Here is a 16,952-nt window from a genome sequence, read left to right as displayed (position 1 = left end):
GTATCAGTGTGCGTTATGTTTGTAGACCTGTGTGAGGAGTTGCACAGAGGAAGTGCATTGCCATCTAGTGGATGAGTCTGTCAACACGTGAAAATGTTAAAAGAAAAATCAATTTACTGAAGGGTGAGAATGAATTTGCCCTTTATTAGTCATATTTGTCCTTAGCAAAGGATGTGGTTAATGGTACATGATCACTAAAACTCAAAAGAAAACAATAAAATCCTTCATTTAGCATGAGTATAATCTACAATCTATTATCTACAATCTTCAAATCTTCAAAATTCCTTAAATTAAGAAAGTAAGTGTGTTCAACAAGCAGCAGACATGAGCATATTGTTTGATGCAAAAAGCAGTGATGCTGGTGAGGTTGCCTGCTGTTACCACGGCTCCTACATTTATGCAATATATGTTCACTGAATGCTGTACCGAGAATTTGATTACCTGAGCGTAAAGTTCAATCAATCCACCCTTTTCTTAACTGACTACATTCCTTTCGGGATCACGGGGTATCCAAAGCCTATTCCTGCTAATAATGAGCAAAGACAGGTTACACCACAGGTCACCAGTCTGTGGCAGGGCACACAATCACTCCCACATGCACACCTAAGGACACTTTACAGTAACTAATTAACCTATGAAGCATATTTCTGGACTGTGTGAGGAAGCTGGAGAGAGAGGAACCCATGCATGCACAGGGATAACATGCAAACTCTGAACAGAAAGGTCCCATCTTGGATTTGAACCAGTGCAACAATTAGTTTATTTTTACAGTTGCAAAGCTCTTTGCATTTAGTGCAAATCACTCCTGCCCTCTTGGATTTAGTCTATCACAGTCATTTTATGTCATATACAACCAAACGAGGTTTTATTGAGCAACCCAGAGACAGTTAGTGACAAGAATTTTTTTTGGGGTGAAATAAATTCTCTCCCTACAATGGAAAAACATGCTAAATAAAGCAACCAGAACGAAGCTTAAAATACTTCTGAGAGATTAGCACCACCTTACAATTTTAAATAGCAGGAGCATCTCCCTGGCTCTGATCTGTAAATAGAATTTCCTGGATTTTTCATGAAAAACATGAAGAAAATAAATCCCTTCGTTCCACCAAATCCTGCACAAGGTAGTGGATATTAAATCTCAATGAGTTTCTGCTATAAATCAATGTATGTTCTGTAAAATGTGTACTTAGTTTGTGTTTACAATTCTAATATAATTCAAAGTATGCACGATGTGGTTTAGTGACTTAAAGATGGTTAAAAGGTCAAAACTTGAATACAAAGGAAACATATTTTTATAACATAATAACCCAAAATTTACTAACACACATCAAATATTTGGAACCTGATTTTAAAAAGCATTGCTCTTTAATGTATATTTGAAGAGTGCAAAGTATGTATTGCAGCAGAGCATGGATTAAAGAGCTCATGATGCAGTTTGACCAAATGGATTTTTCTTTTTTATTGTTATGCAGCAAAACTCTTTTATGATACTCTTAGGATGGAATAAATTGCGTAAGGAGCATAAAAACCAAAGAAATCACCTCAATCTACAAAGAAATGGCCTCATCCGCTACTCACTCCTCCTGGATGCAACACATTTCCACTCTCTTTACTTCATTCTTTTCCACTTCAAAAGGACAGGGGTGGGGTGATAGGCTGATTTGGGGAGAGGGGTAGGGGTTCCTATTGTTAATTGGCCTTTTTAGCTGAACAGAGGTGAAGAGAAAGGGAGGAGATGACAACAATGGAGTCCCATCGCCTCTCCACTACAAGGGGGAAACACTGAATAAAAACAAATCTAAAGGCAATTATGCCATTTCATTTATAGATAGCTGAACTTCCTGTACAGATATACTCTCTCATGTATCTGAGGTGTTGCTGGCATAGAATCTGCTCCCTCACTGCTGTGCAGACACATAGGGACTCCTTCCCCACCTCAATGAGGGCATGAAGCTCAATTAGCATTTCAGAAGTCCCATTTTGCTCCTCTATTCCAAACCTTCCCCGTGGAGCCCATGCTTTCTCTGAGGATTGTCCTGTTTTGGGCCCTTGTTTCCGTTGGCAGGGTGACAGTATTCGAGTGTGCAAACTTGTGCTATTGTCCACAGGCCAGAGGGAGCCATGGAGACCCCATAATATGACACAGGAAAATGTTTGCTGATGGCAATTCTATGGGCTTTGTCTGACTCTTTCTCCTTCATGACGACTCGATTTAAGTCTCTAAATGTTTGACTACAAATGCAGGAGTGCTATCCAGCTCCTTTCCTTTTGTCTCGCGAGGTTTGAATGAGTAATTCAGCCTTTGTGTTGGTCGATTGAGGGGGCAAACAGAAAGACAAGATTCTTGAGCGTTCAAGCCCCTTTCCATGGTTATGCACTCTTTAGATCCAACCCCCCCCCCCCCCCCCCCATCACCCTTACCAAATCTTACATCTGACATCACTCTTGGGGAAGCTATGGTAGGTGTTGAAATTTTCAAATTTATGTGATTTTATACAAATTTACTATAAAATAAAGATGATTTTCCCACTATTGGTTGATGTTGTTTTGCCAGCTTTGCACTTTGAAAGTTTAATCTCCCAAACCGCAATCTATGTAAAATATCCCATCTCCATGGCGGCTATTTCCAGATCTCCATGACAACATTTTGCACTGGTGAAAAATTCGATACTAGGGCGCTTGGAGGCTGATTGGGGTGCATTGAGAGGACCTGGGGTCGCTGATTGGTTCAAGAGAAGCCCCATAACTACAAGGAGTTTATATCAAATCAACTTGTTGAAGCACTCAGATAGACTGGAGGGAAGTTAGTTGTGTTGGACTGCATGGATTCACTCAACAACGGTGAGTGGAGGATTTTTTTTTAATTTGTGACACAAATTATTAGTTTAGGAACTTAAGGTTTTTTTGGACACATGTGCGCAATTACCCAACACTCCATTTTTTTCAGCTACACGCTTAATCATGGACTAAAAGACTTGGACAAGCATGGCGAATGCAGACAGTGAAGTCAAAACATTGCTCAATTTTGTCAATTTGGCATCCAGTGACATTAAGGCGGCTTTGGATAAATCTGCTCCCTGCCGGCGCTCCGTGGATCACCGGAAATATCTTCAAAAACAACTTAAGCGCTTTTCCCAAAAGTACTCCAGAGCTCCAAGATGCCACACGCACAGATCTGTGGATTACAAGTGCGCTAAGCCGGTGGGAACCGTTCACCAGAGCGCGACGGTATCAGAGAAGGCCAGCTCTGACGTTCAAGACGAGAGCGCGGGAAGCACGGTGGAGCAGGTGCCAATGAGGAAGCGTCAGCTACCTGCCTCATTTTGGGAGGAACCCAAGCTGACCAACGCGGAGAACGCGTTGATGAGACTTAAAGGCAGCCCCGCAGGCATGTGTGAAGGGAGCGCAAAGGAAAAACAAAAAACGGTTCATGTTGACCCAAAAGTCCCTGCGCCCGGCCGGCGCAGCTGTACGGATAAAGAGACCCTGAAAATGGATCTGATCTCTCCTGTGTCTTTAAGTGTTTGCAGCTGCTGCCCCTTCCAGTACCACGGTCAACACGTTGTACACAGCCACATCGTTGTCCCCCACCCGCCCTTGGGACTGTGGAGCAAGGCAGCAAATGATTTAGGGAGACCTGATCATCTTTATGAACAGAAAATCCACACGCATGTTGTGGTCAAACCGATCCCGACCAAGCCTGCAGCCCAGACTCCGATCTTTAGTGTGTTTGGATTAATCTAAGTGGCATAATAAGACACAATATAATTCGATAATTGTGTGTTGTTTACCCAGCATTTTGTTTTTATTGTTATTTTTACATTAAAATGATCAAGCACTTATTAATGCTGCATCTATTTTTGTAATTTTAATGGACTAAAATGCACTTTTCCATTAAACCCATTCAGCATGATGACACCTACCAGAAATATTTCTATAAATTAAGACCTTTCCTTTTTTCCCTGCTCTATTTAGGGAATGACAGTTTTAGCAGAAGGTTGCATTGATGAACCCAAACATCATAGCTTCATTTTTCTTATCTGTGAAAACACTTTTTTTTTTTAGAAATCACAGTCTTGTTTGACAGATTTGACAAAGTATTTTATCTTCAAATAAATGATTCATCTTCTCTGAACAGATCTTTTGGACAATAACTTTTTTGAATAACGTTTCCCTGAAAATTTATTTTTAAAAGATTAGATGAAATATTAAAGAGACATATTGTCACATCACATCCATAAATAGATATTTATAAATAAAAATTCAACTTTACAGAATAAAGATGTCAAATCATTAAAGAAAAATATTATTTTGTCTCTGGGGACATTGTTGTGTGATGGTTATCTTTGAGTCAGTCGTTGAGGCTCAAGTATCTGATCAGTCTGTCTGGCAGAGGTAAGCTTGTGATGGATCTCAGTCTGTTTCTGCCCATCTGCCTCCGAATCTTTAACCTGCAGAGGTGCAGCAGTGGACGCGGTGACACTGCAAGACAGGACATTTGCATTAATGCAAAATACATTTCTAAGAAGAGGTGCAAATGACCTTTTTTTTTCCTGTGAAAATGTAAATGAGTAGGATTTTTATCTAGCACTCACATAACTTCCTTTTGACATCATGCCATTCCTCCCTGCTGTCCAACAGCTCAGTGAGCTTGTTGCAAAGCTGAACTTGCCCCACGTGTTCCAGCAGCAGGTCTATCATGGGTCCTGCCCATTCACACATCAGTGGGGTTGAGATCCACTCACAGAACTGGAGATGGAAAACCATAAGTACACTTAACGTCAAACAACTAATGTTTCAGTAGTAAAATGTATGGAGGGTCTCATGCACACCTGGGTTGTTCTTTCTGACGATTCATTGCTGTTCAAAAGAGCCATGCTTTCATTTAGCAAAATACTGCAACTGCTGAAACCATTGTTTATGTCTGGGAGTGGATGACGAGCCTGGCCATATGTGCAGGTAAAACAAGAATGTGCATCACAGCCGTGGTTCAACAGGCACTTCAGAAGAGGCAGGTTATCCATGCAAAGAGCAACAACAGCTGGAAATGCGGTGGGAAAAGATGGTATTTTGGTGTTCATGTCAGCTCCTCGCTCCAGCAGTAAGGACACACTCCTCACACAGCCCTGACGTGCAGCCATGAGAAGTGGGCTGATGGGATCCAGGCTAAGACTGGCACCAGCGTTCAATAACATCTCAGCTGTTTTGGTGCTCCCGTTGGCGATGGCAAAGTAGAGCGCCGTGGCCCGTTGATCGGGGTACTGGATGGAGTGACTGTGCGCCAAAGTGTCATTAACATCTGCACCTGCCTTCAGCAGCACAGCTGCCGCGGCGTGTCTGTTGTGTTCTGCTGCCAGGTGGAGTGGGCTGATCCAGCTGTGCCGCAGCTTGGCACGACTTGTAACTGAGACGAGCTGAGACACAATCCTGAGAGAAAGAGAAGCAATGATGTTGAAAAAACCTGAAAGACGATAAGTGCTGGGATGTTACTCGGCAGAATTACCAGCATCGATAGCTAAACTCACTCATGGTGTCCATATTTTGCAGCAAAATGAAGTGGTAGCAGTCCAGAATTGGCAGGTTTGTTGGCATCTGCATGTTTAGACAATAACGCATTCACAACTTCCTTATGGCCATTTTCAGCTGCTTCGTGCAGAGCTGTGATGCCGTCACATGTCTGCATGTTCACATTGGCACCTAAAAGAGCTCAATTCTGTTAATATATATAAAAAGAAATAAGATATACATTAGAATTTAGTTTTTTTCCCAATGCATAAAGTCACCTTTGTCAATGAGGTAACACAGTGCCCCCATGTGTCCTTTCTGAGCCGCTACATTCAGAGGTGGAATGCTGTAAGTGTGAGCAGGATTGATCATGGCCCCTGCCCCTATTAGTATGTCACAAATCTCTGTGTTATCTCGCGTCACAGCTTCATGGAGAGCTGTCCAGCCATGAGCACATCGCTGGTTCACAGACGCACCGTATGATAGAAGGAGGCTGACCATTTCCAAATTCTCCAGTTCACATGCTGCAGAGACAGAACACAGCTCCAATTTCGTGGCTCACATCTGATATTGTCTCCTTTGATTCCTTAGCTGTACCTTTGTATAAAGCCGTCTCTTTGTTGTTGTTGGAGATGTCAGGGTCGGCCCCCAACTCCAGAAGGCAGCGCACACAAGGCAGGTGTTCACAGGACACAGCAAGCAGCAAAGACGTCTGTTCCTGCAGTGTGCGTTTGTCCACCGAACCTGGATGGGCTGATGAACAAAACACAGAGGATGCTGTGTCAGATAATGATTTGCTGGGGGGCTAAACCCTTTGAAAGCCTTACCTTTCAGAAGGGTCTTCAAGCACTCTGTCTGTCCACAGAGGGCAGCATCATGCAAAGGTATCCATCCATCTTTGTTCTCCTTCAGCAAACTGAGAGGTGAGAACATTGCCAGATCCTGAAGTGCCTTCACATCCCCTCTCCTGATGGCACAGATGACTGGATCAGCATCCCTTTAAAGAGACAAAGTAAAGGTTAAATCATTCATAATGTTGCACATCCGTTTTTCAAAAATTTGAGTGACTGATTAAACTATTAATTGTTTTTGCCTTTTATACCAACGCTTCAGTGACACACAGGAACCACAAACACAAACTGAACCAACGCGGCTTCCGTGACTATCGCGCGCTGACACAACAAAGACTCACTCCGGCTCTTTTGTTCCGTCTCCTCTCCAGCTGTCTTCTCTCCGTCGCGACACAACATTGTACAATTTTCGTCCCGGGTTTCGGAATTGCGATAAATAGTCCGAATAACAGAATTTCGTCATCGTTTCGTCGGCTTGTCCCCCGATCGCAGCGAGTCCACGGCGGCGCGCAGCTGCTCAGCTGTTCCGATTATTTTGGGAGTGAATTGTCAGGCGGCTGCCTGACGGTGGTTTCCTCCATATATGTCAACAGACACGCACATGGGGAGATAAGGCAAATGCTGGAGATAACTGGCGTTTCTCTGTTTCCCTTTCATTGGCTGGTCTCTATATGAAGGAACCAGACGGCTGCACACATGTGACATATCAACAACACCATCAATGACTCATGCCGCCCTCTTTCCTTTAAGATGAAGGCATTTAAAATAAAAGACAGATTCTCAAAAAAATAAAAATAACGGCATTTCGAGGAATGAAATCAGAAGTCTTTTGAGAGAATTCAACTTAGATTTTGATTAGGAGATAAATGATTATTAATAAAGTTTTGTTCAATGGGAATCTATAATTAATCTTTTTAATGGGATAATTGACCCCGATTAAATTTAATGAGCTACTTACAGTTTTAAAAGTTAATGACTAAGATCCATAATTTTTATGTTTATTTTACTTGGAAATCAACTTATATTATTGGCATGGCCGGATATAGGTATGAGCAGGGGGGACATTGCCCCCCCTCCCAAATGTTACTGCCCCCACATACAAAATTAACAGAAGAAATACAAATGAAAATAGAACCCCCCTCAAAAACAAAAATAAATAATTGAATACATAGAGCAAAACTATAAATTTAAAAATAAAAGACTAAAAAACTTAAGGATGGACAGTAGAGAAACGGACAAAAAGACAGACATAAAAGGAAAAATAATGAAGGGAGATATTAAATAGATCTATGGAGGAGATGGATTTATATGGATAGATGACCTAACATGACGATAGCATGGTTTTCTAAGCATTTCAGGTGCTTGGAAGAATGTGACACCCTAAACTCTCAGCACACCCAAGATCGCCATCCTCGATATTCTACCTGCATCCCAAAGTGGGGCTGGCTATAAGTGACTGGACACTTTTGGCTACATACAATATTACAAAAACTTAAATTTGACAGCAACATCCATGAGAAAACCAAGATCTTTCAATTTATAAATACAAAAATGCTCTTTAAAAGTGGACATAATGGCCAACGTATGGCATTGAATTAATCTTTATGTGTTTATATAGTTGTTTCTATTTGAGTTATTTTTTCTTAAAAATGCAATTATTTATACCTAAAGTAAGGGATATTCACAAATATAGATGTAAAACACAGAATATCTTTATAAAATACATACATTATAGTAAATTGTCTCACCCATTGACGTTTGTTGTGATATCAGATGAAGTGTGGCGAGTTGTGAGACAAACTGTTGGTCTGTTTTTCATGGTGCTGCTCATTTTGTGGTAAAGCCACTTTGACCTGCAGACAGCTATCATCATTGAAGATATTTTTTTTTAATCAAACCTGACGAAGAAAACCCAAAGGAGGACAGTCTTTTTCAAATGCAAACAGCGATGAACAATGAAAAAAATCAGAATCTACCTCGTAGAGTCCAGAAAAGAGAAAACTACTCTGTGGATTTCTGTTTTTCATGATAGGAGTAAGTGGTTTGGGGGAGCTGAGGTCTGCTGGCAGTCTTCAGATTTCAGCTCCTTGTGCAGTGAGGTGGGATGCCTTTTAAGGACATGTTCAGCTTTGTTTTGTTTCACTTTAATCTGCTGCTCCAGATGATGATGGTGTGGTTTTTTAACGAGCAATGAAGCAAGGAAAAGTTACAACAAATATAGATAAAGTTTATTTTCCAACAAGATGATTGTCTGATAGATTTTATGTTCAACATTTAAATCCTATTTTGTGACAAAGGCTGATCAAATTGATCGATCTCTGTTGTCTTTCACCGAAGCTACTCTGACATCGTCAAAAAGCTATCCGATGGTTCTCCTTTTTATCAGACCATAAATGCAGTGCAGTGGAAGTAAAACAGCAACACATCTTTCGACATCCTGCATTGACTGCTTCAGTATTACACAATCACTTCTTTGGAAAGAAAAAAGAAAAACAATCTTCCTTGTCTGTCTTGTCTACGCTGGAAATGGTTATTAAACAAACTAGTTCAACAAATCAGTTCTCACGCAGAGGAACTATGCAACCCAATGAAAAATCTTGATTCTTAAAGAGAGGAACAATAGAGGCACTTGATACTGTTGTGCCTGCAATTGTCTCAGTTTTCATATGACAAACCACCAGTGTAGTTCTTTTGAAACATGTAGGTCTTATACACAAAGACAGTTCAAGTTGAAATCACTTCTTACTAATTCTTTTTTTTTCTTCCTGATGAAAGGGACTTCCTCATACCTTTTAAATGGTTTTTCCTCATACCCTAAGGTGAGCTATGTTCTGCATGAGAGATATGTTCCTCTTTAATGTCTCTACTAAACATATTCTTTAAACATAATAAACTTAAAAATGGGTTGATATCAAAGTCTAGATTTTAAAACTTAAACAAATAAAAAAATTAAAGAATGATAAGCCTTAACATTAAAATAGCTCCTCATTTTGACATTTGTTTTGAAATGGTGCGTATCAATATAAACAAGAAGTTTGCAGACATGCACATTTTGATGCTACCAAAAAATTAAACTATAACATAAATAATTATAATATTTTTTGACTCAGATTGAATTACTGGATAACGGAAGTGCATGTAGTCATCCCATATTTTATCCATTTCATAATGTATAAATGTTAAAGGTGAAGTCTTTGAAACAGAAAGTTGCACAAAACAGACGTTTGTCGTACAAATTTTTGGGGCCACAAGACGCCATTGTGGGTAACTCCTATGATAAAAAGAGAGACTACTGGTAGATAGCATAATCTATTGCAGAAGCTGTTTTACTAGTGTGAAAGCCTCAATGGTGTTTTGATCCAAAAACAACATTCTGGAAACCCTTTTTGAAGAGGCATACGCTGCTGAATAATACAGAACGTTCTGCAAGAAAAATAATGACCTGTATTGTTGAAAAGATGAGAGAGGTCTGTAATGAATAACAGTGAGTTACTGAATGTAGAAAAAAAAAGACTCACATTGTATTATTTTCCTGAATGTTTATTGGTGCAAATATACATGCATTAGCATTAATTCTACACTTTTGTGCAACAGACTAATTTAAAATGTTTTTTTTTTATTTAATTCCATGGGGTCACTCATTTATGTTTATTATTTGTCTACTTTTTCCTTTTCTTTTCTATTGTTTTTCTTTTCTTTCTTTCTTTTTTAACATGTTTCCCTGGTGTGTTTTCTTATCAGTTAATTCCTTTTAGTTGGATAAGATATTTGCATTTAATGACTGAATTTCCCAAAAGGCAAGTATCATGACCGGGGTTTGGGCTGCTGAGGCACCCGCCTTTGACTGCCACCCAAACCACATTGCACCAGCCCCTTTTGAGGTTTCCTATGGGTGGTGGGCCCATGGGAGGGTACTCCCACTTCATTCCTTCGGCTGGGCCCGACTGGGGCCAGTGGGAAGAGCCCCGGCACTTGCCTGTGAACCCCAACCCCAGCCCTGCCTCCAGAGTGGGGCCTTGGTGACTCCAATCCGGGCAACGTAGCTGGGTCCTTGATTATGCTTCTCATAAGGGGCTTCTGAACTGCTCTTTGTCTGACTTGTCACCCAGAACCTGTCTCCCATGGGAGACCCTACCAGGGGCTTCAGCCCCAGACAGCTCGGCTCCTGGGATCACTTGAACTCTCAAACTCCTCTAACATGTGAAGGCGGTGGTTCACAGAGGAGAATGGCTGGATGCTCCCTTAGAGATAGGGTGAGAAGCTCAGTCACCCACAGAGAACTTGGTGTTGAACCACTTCCCCTCCACATTGAGAGGAGCCAGTTAAGGTTGCTCGGGCATCTAGTCTGGATGCCTCCTGGACGCCTCCCTGGGGAGGTGTTTCGGGCTTGTCCCACTGGGCGGAGGCCCCGGGGAAGACCCAGGAGAGGCTGGAGGGACTGTGATTCTCGGCTGGCCTGGGAACGCCTCGTGGTATCACCAGAGGAGCTGGAGGACGTAGCTGGGACGAGGGAAGTCTGGGCATCTTTGCTGAGACTGCTGCCCCCTCGACCTGGTGTCAGATAAGTAGAAGAAGATGGATGGATGGATGGATGGATGGATGGATGGATGGATGGATGGATGGATGGATGGATGGATGGATGGATGGATGGATGGATGGATGGATGGATGGATGGATGGATGGATGGACGAAATTTCCCATTCCGGTGAAACATACTTAAAAACCCTAATTATAATTTTACCAAAATATTATTAAGAGAAATTGGTCAGGAAAAGTCCCCTTAACAAATAATTTTATGAAAATTGACTTGCATTTATTGGGCCTCTATTAAATTTAAAAATATATAGTTGGAAGTAATCCAAAACAATAAGACTATTTCAAGTTCTAGAATTATGACTTCTAATTAGCATGCCCCTATTTTAATGTAATTGTTATTATTTCAATGTTTTATCTTGTGTTGTTTTTTCTATTTTAAAACATTGTTAAGCTGCTTTATTATTTCATTTGTTTGAGGAAAAACAGTTAAATGTTAAAATTTAATTAATTTTCAAAATTTCTGCTGACCTCTTATATGGGCCCAGTTTGTACATTTTTTTACTGTTTATGTAAAAACACACAATTTTTTAAAATAATAATTTAGCCCCTCAGTCCCTCACATTGACCAAATAGATGACATATACATACAAGGTTTTTTTAAATCATACAATGCGATATACTAAATTCTCCTTTTACTTTTTTGTTTTTCAACTCACAGTTGAAGAGTTTCTATGATGAACGATACAAACCTCTCATCTTTATAAGAAGGGAAAATAGTAGTTTCTGTGACTGACAAGTGTTTTTTTAATCTTATTTGCATAAATAAATCCACATGTAAGTCTGTTAATATATTTTGTAAAACGTGTTTTAAAACAAAAATCTAATTGTCACCATATGTTCTTCCTGCCGCTACGTGTTGTTCACTGGTGTCAAGCCAGCCCTCTCTCGTCGAAAGGCTGTCAAGTGAGCCCTCTCTTAAAAACAGTGTGCCGCGTTCTTCCGTACATTACGGTAACAGCAAGAAGTCATATTTTTTAAAGGTAAAAACATAGTGTAAGAACTGTCATTACATTTATATGTATATACAAACATGCCCCCGTATGAATATATATCTATATCTATGTATATATTTAAAAGTCTGAGTAAATTTCAAAATAAAACACAATTCAAATCATGAATTGAGGAGTACTTATAATGTTGACATGGGTCTAAAAATTCTGCTAGTTTTCAGTGAGTCATTTCACTTCTCACTGATAGTATCCTACCTGGTGATGTCACAATGAAAGTTTCAGAGGGATCTGATGTGGAGATTCAAAATAAAACCCAATTGAAATCTGCTATAAATGTGTTTTTGCCATAGGTTCACATAAGTCTAAAAAGAAAACTGCTAGTTTTCAGAGAGTCATTTCACTTCTCACTGATAGTGTCCCACCTGGTGATGTCATTAAATAAGTTTCAGGCAGATCTGATGTGGAATTTCAAAATAAAACCCAATTGAAATCTGCTATAAATGTGTTTTTGCCATAGGATCACATACGTCTAAAAAGAAAACTGCTTGTTTTCAGAGAGTCATTTCACTTCTCACTGATAGTATCCTACCTGGTGATGTCACAATAAAAGTTTCAGAGGGATCTGATGTGGAATTTCAAAATAAAACCCAAGTGAAATCTGCTATAAATGTGATTTTGCCATAGGTTCACATACGTCTAAAAAGAAAACTGCTAGTTTTCAGAGAGTCATTTCACTTCTCACTGATAGTGTCCCACCTGGTGATTTCACATAAAAAGTTTCAGGCAGATCTGATGTGGAATTTCAAAATAAAACCCAATTGAAATCTTCTATAAATTTTGTTTTTGCCATATGTTCAAATATGTCTAAGAAAGAAACTGCTAGTTTTCAGAGAGTCATTTCACTTCTCATTGATATTGTCCCACCTGGTGATGTCATTAAATAAGTTTCAGGCAGATCTGATGTGGAATTTCAAAATAAAACCCAATTGAAACGGCTATAAATGTGTTTTTGACATGTTTACGTAAGTCTCAGGAAAAAAACTGCTAGATTTCAGTGAGTGATTTCACTTCTCACTGATAGTATCCTACCTGGTGATGTCACAATAAAAGTTTCAGAGGGATCTGATGTGGAATTTCAAAATAAAACCCAATTAAAATCTGCTATAAATGTGTTTTTGCCATAGGTTCACATACGTCTGAAAAGAAAACTGCTAGTTTTCAGAGAGTCATTTCACTTCTCACTGATAGTGTCCCACCTGGTGATGTCATTAAATAAGTTTCAGACAGATCTGATGTGGAATATCAAAATAAAACCCAAGTGAAATGTGCTATAAATGTGATTTTGCCATAGGTTCACATACTTCTAAAAAGAAAACTGCTAGTTTTCAGTGAGTCATTTCACTTCTCACTGATAGTGTCCTACCTGGTGATGTCACAATAAAAGTTTCAGAGGGATCTGATGTAGAATTTCAAAATAAAACCCAAGTGAAATCTGTTATAAATGTGTTTTTGCCATAGGTTCACATAAGTCTAAAAAGAAAACTGCTAGTTTTCAGAGAGTCATTTCACTTCTCACTGATAGTGTCCCACCTGGTGATGTCACATAAAAAGTTTCAGGCAAATCTGATGTGGAATTTCAAAATAAAACCCAATTGAAATCTTCTATAAATTTTGTTTTTGCCATATGTTCAAATATGTCTAAGAAAGAAACTGCTAGTTTTCAGTGAGTCATTTCTCTTCTCACTGATAGTGTCCCATCTGGTGATGTCATTTAATTAGTTTCAGACAGATCTGATGTGGAATTTCAAAATAAAACCCAATTGAAAACGGCTATAAATGTGTTTTTGACATATGTTTACGTAAGTCTCAGAAAAAAAACTGCTAGATTTCAGTGAGTGATTTCACTTCTCACTGATAGTATCCTACCTGGTGATGTCACAATAAAAGTTTCAGAGGGATCTGATGTGGAATTACAAAATAAAACCCAATTGAAATCGTCTATAAATGTGATTTTGCCATAGATTCACATACTTCTAAAAAGAAAACTGCTAGTTTTCAGTGAGTCATTTCACTTCTCACTGATAGTGTCCTACCTGGTGATGTCACAATAAAAGTTTCAGAGGGATCTGATGTAGAATTTCAAAATAAAACCCAAGTGAAATGTGCTATAAATGTGATTATGCCATAGGTTCACATACTTCTAAAAAGAAAACTGCTAGATTTCAGTGAGTCATTTCACTTCTCACTGATAGTGTCCTACCTGGTGATGTCACAATAAAAGTTTCAGAGGGATCTGATGTAGAATTTCAAAATAAAACCCAAGTGAAATCTTCTATAAATGTGTTTTTGCCATAGGTTCACATAAGTCTAAAAAGAAAACTGCTAGTTTTCAGAGAGTCATTTCACTTCTCACTGATAGTGTCCCACCTGGTGATGTCACATAAAAAGTTTCAGGCAGATCTGATGTGGAATTTCAAAATAAAACCCAATTGAAATCTGCTATAAATGTGTTTTTGCCATAGGATCACATACGTCTAAAAAGAAAACTGCTTGTTTTCAGAGAGTCATTTCACTTCTCACTGATAGTATCCTACCTGGTGATGTCATTAAATAAGTTTCAGAGGGATCTGATGTGGAATTTCAAAATAAAACCCAAGTGAAATCGGCTATAAATGTGATTATGCCATAGATTCACATACTTCTAAAAAGAAAACTGCTAGTTTTCAGTGAGTCATTTCACTTCTCACTGATAGTGTCCTACCTGGTGATGTCACAATAAAAGTTTCAGAGGGATCTGATGTAGAATTTCAAAATAAAACCCAAGTGAAATGTGCTATAAATGTGATTTTGCCATAGGTTCACATACTTACTTCTAAAAAGAAAACTGCTAGTTTTCAGTGAGTCATTTCACTTCTCACTGATAGTGTCCTACCTGGTGATGTCACAATAAAAGTTTCAGAGGGATCTGATGTAGAATTTCAAAATAAAACCCAAGTGAAATCTTCTATAAATGTGTTTTTGCCATAGGTTCACATAAGTCTAAAAAGAAAACTGCTAGTTTTCAGAGAGTCATTTCACTTCTCACTGATAGTGTCCCACCTGGTGATGTCACATAAAAAGTTTCAGGCAGATCTGATGTGGAATTTCAAAATAAAACCCAATTGAAATCTGCTATAAATGTGTTTTTGCCATAGGATCACATACGTCTAAAAAGAAAACTGCTTGTTTTCAGAGAGTCATTTCACTTCTCACTGATAGTATCCTACCTTGTGATGTCACAATAAAAGTTTCAGAGGGATCTGATGTGGAATTTCAAAATAAAACCCAAGTGAAATCTGCTATAAATGTGATTTTGCCATAGGTTCACATACGTCTAAAAAGAAAACTGCTAGTTTTCAGAGAGTCATTTCACTTCTCACTGATAGTGTCCCACCTGGTGATGTCACATAAAAAGTTTCAGGCAGACCTGATGTGGAATTTCAAAATAAAACCCAATTGAAATCTTCTATAAATTTTGTTTTTGCCATATGATCACATATGTCTAAGAAAGAAACTGCTAGTTTTCAGAGAGTCATTTCACTTCTCACTGATAGTGTCCCATCTGGTGATGTCACATAAAACGTTTCAGACAGATCTTATGTGGAATTTCAAAATAAAACCTAATTGAAATGGCTATAAATGTGTTTTTGACATATGTTCAAATATGTCTAAGAAAGAAACTGCTAGTTTTCAGAGAGTCATTTCACTTCTCACTGATAGTGTCCTACCTGGTGATGTCATTAAATAAGTTTCAGAGGGATCTGATGTGGAATTTTAAAATAAAACCCCAATTGAAATCGGCTATAAATGCGTTTCTACCAAATTTTCACAAAGGTCTAAGAAAGAAACTGCTAGTTTTCAGAGAGTTATTTCACTTCTCACTGATAGTGTCCCATCTGGTGATGTCATTAAATAAGTTTCAGACAGATCTGATGTGGAATTTTAAATGAACAGCATTGCAACTTACAAAGACAAATCCTACCCTATCTGTATTAGCAATGTTTTCATACATATTAATAAGTTATCAGATAAGATCACTCACCCAGGTTTTTTCTTGGACATCTTCGCTTCCTGCTCTCGATGAATTGCAACAATGGGGCGCGCGTAAAAGTCTTCAGATTTCCACAAAGATGTACGTAGTGTCCTGTGGTGCAGTGCGCTTTATATATTGAATTTTGACTTCGGTTCGAGAACGCAATGGAGGACAACTTTAGAACTCTACGGAGTGAAGTGTTGTTGAAATTGCACATCAGATCCGTCTGAAACTTAGCATGTGACGTCACCAGGTGGGGCACTTTCAGTGATTTTAATTGGTTGTTAATTTTAAATTTCAAACGTCTGAACACACAACAACCGTTTGGAGTCAAAATGCCCAAAACAATGACTGAAATGAGCATAACTGGCTACCTTGTGTCAAAAACAATCCTCCTGCTGAGCAGATTTACTTAAAGTTATCATTATAATGCAATTCTATAATTTAAGTGCATTCTCTGAACAGAAGGTGTTGTGGTGCAACAGAACATAGGAATGTGTTTTGAACTGAATCTAATAATAAATAGTTCTGACAGTGGATTTAACCATCATCAAGCATACAAGGCCTCCTAAATTTAGTGTTATGTCAAGAGTGGGTAAGATGACGTCATTGAAAAATATATAATAATAAATGGAAAAATTTAACTTTTACCAGCATTTTTCTTTAAAGCAACAGAGCTGCATGACAGCTCCGGAGCATTAGATAGCAGATCCTTGGTTTACATAAGTGCTTCTAAATTATGTTCTGCAAGGCCCCCATTAGGAAAAAGAAAAAAAAAGTTTTATTTTTAGACCTTTGTGAAAATTTGGTAGAAACGCATTTATAGCCGATTTCAATTAGGTTTTATTTCGAAATTCCACATCAGATCTGTCTGAAACTTATTTAATGACATCACCAGATGGGACACTATCAGTGAAAAGTGAAGTGACTCTCTGAAAACTACTGGTTTCTTTCTTAGACATATTTGAACCTATGGCA

At 38.8% G+C, this 16,952-nt stretch overlaps 1 protein-coding gene and 1 non-coding gene across 6 annotated transcripts; one reads left to right on the top strand and one right to left on the bottom strand.

The window, feature by feature from the left end:
* The first annotated feature begins 2,699 nt into the window (after window positions 1-2,699).
* LOC101157270 (uncharacterized) lies at window positions 2,700-3,916 on the top strand. Its single transcript, XR_013653020.1, has 2 exons — window positions 2,700-2,841; window positions 2,948-3,916. It is a non-coding gene; the product is annotated as an uncharacterized LOC101157270 (transcript).
* A 160-nt stretch (window positions 3,917-4,076) lies between these two features.
* On the bottom strand, window positions 4,077-8,349 carry LOC101157753 (ankyrin repeat and SOCS box protein 2). 5 transcript variants are annotated; one of them, XM_078940268.1, is made up of 9 exons: window positions 8,333-8,349; window positions 8,105-8,219; window positions 6,333-6,502; window positions 6,103-6,258; window positions 5,784-6,029; window positions 5,526-5,697; window positions 4,833-5,427; window positions 4,596-4,749; window positions 4,077-4,482 (listed from the first exon to the last, which is right to left on the bottom strand). In XM_078940268.1, the coding sequence occupies exons 2-9, from the start codon at window positions 8,185-8,187 to the stop codon at window positions 4,352-4,354; spliced, it is 1,707 nt and encodes a 568-aa protein (XP_078796394.1). In that variant the 5' UTR covers window positions 8,188-8,219; window positions 8,333-8,349; the 3' UTR covers window positions 4,077-4,351. The 5 variants fall into 5 exon arrangements, with proteins under 5 accessions (XP_078796394.1, XP_078796395.1, XP_078796396.1 ...); XM_078940269.1 differs by lacking the exon at window positions 8,333-8,349 and having other exon boundaries at window positions 5,784-5,888; window positions 5,982-6,029; window positions 8,105-8,268; XM_078940270.1 differs by lacking the exons at window positions 8,105-8,219; window positions 8,333-8,349 and adding an exon at window positions 6,698-7,029 and having other exon boundaries at window positions 5,784-5,888; window positions 5,982-6,029.
* Between the last annotated feature and the right edge of the window lie 8,603 nt (window positions 8,350-16,952).

The sequence above is a fragment of the Oryzias latipes genome, chromosome 22 (genome assembly GCF_053564925.1).
Source record: "Oryzias latipes strain Hd-rR chromosome 22, Olatipes_Hd-rR_3.1".
In the NCBI taxonomy this organism is placed as follows: domain Eukaryota; kingdom Metazoa; phylum Chordata; class Actinopteri; order Beloniformes; family Adrianichthyidae; genus Oryzias; species Oryzias latipes.
The sequence above is the reverse complement of the archived record's forward strand: the minus strand, read 5'-3'. Positions and strand labels throughout refer to the sequence as shown.

Bases quoted from the DNA above. Each gene is read 5' to 3' on its own strand.
- LOC101157753 (XM_020700629.3), bottom strand. From the start codon at position 8,229: ATGATGATAGCTGTCTGCAGGTCAAAGTGGCTTTACCACAAAATGAGC. The intron at 4,750-4,832 runs GTGTGCATGAGA...TTCCATCTCCAG, and splicing joins CGTCAGAAAGAACAACCCAG to TTCTGTGAGTGGATCTCAAC. The intron at 4,483-4,595 runs GTGAGTGCTAGA...CCTGTCTTGCAG, and splicing joins TGATGTCAAAAGGAAGTTAT to TGTCACCGCGTCCACTGCTG.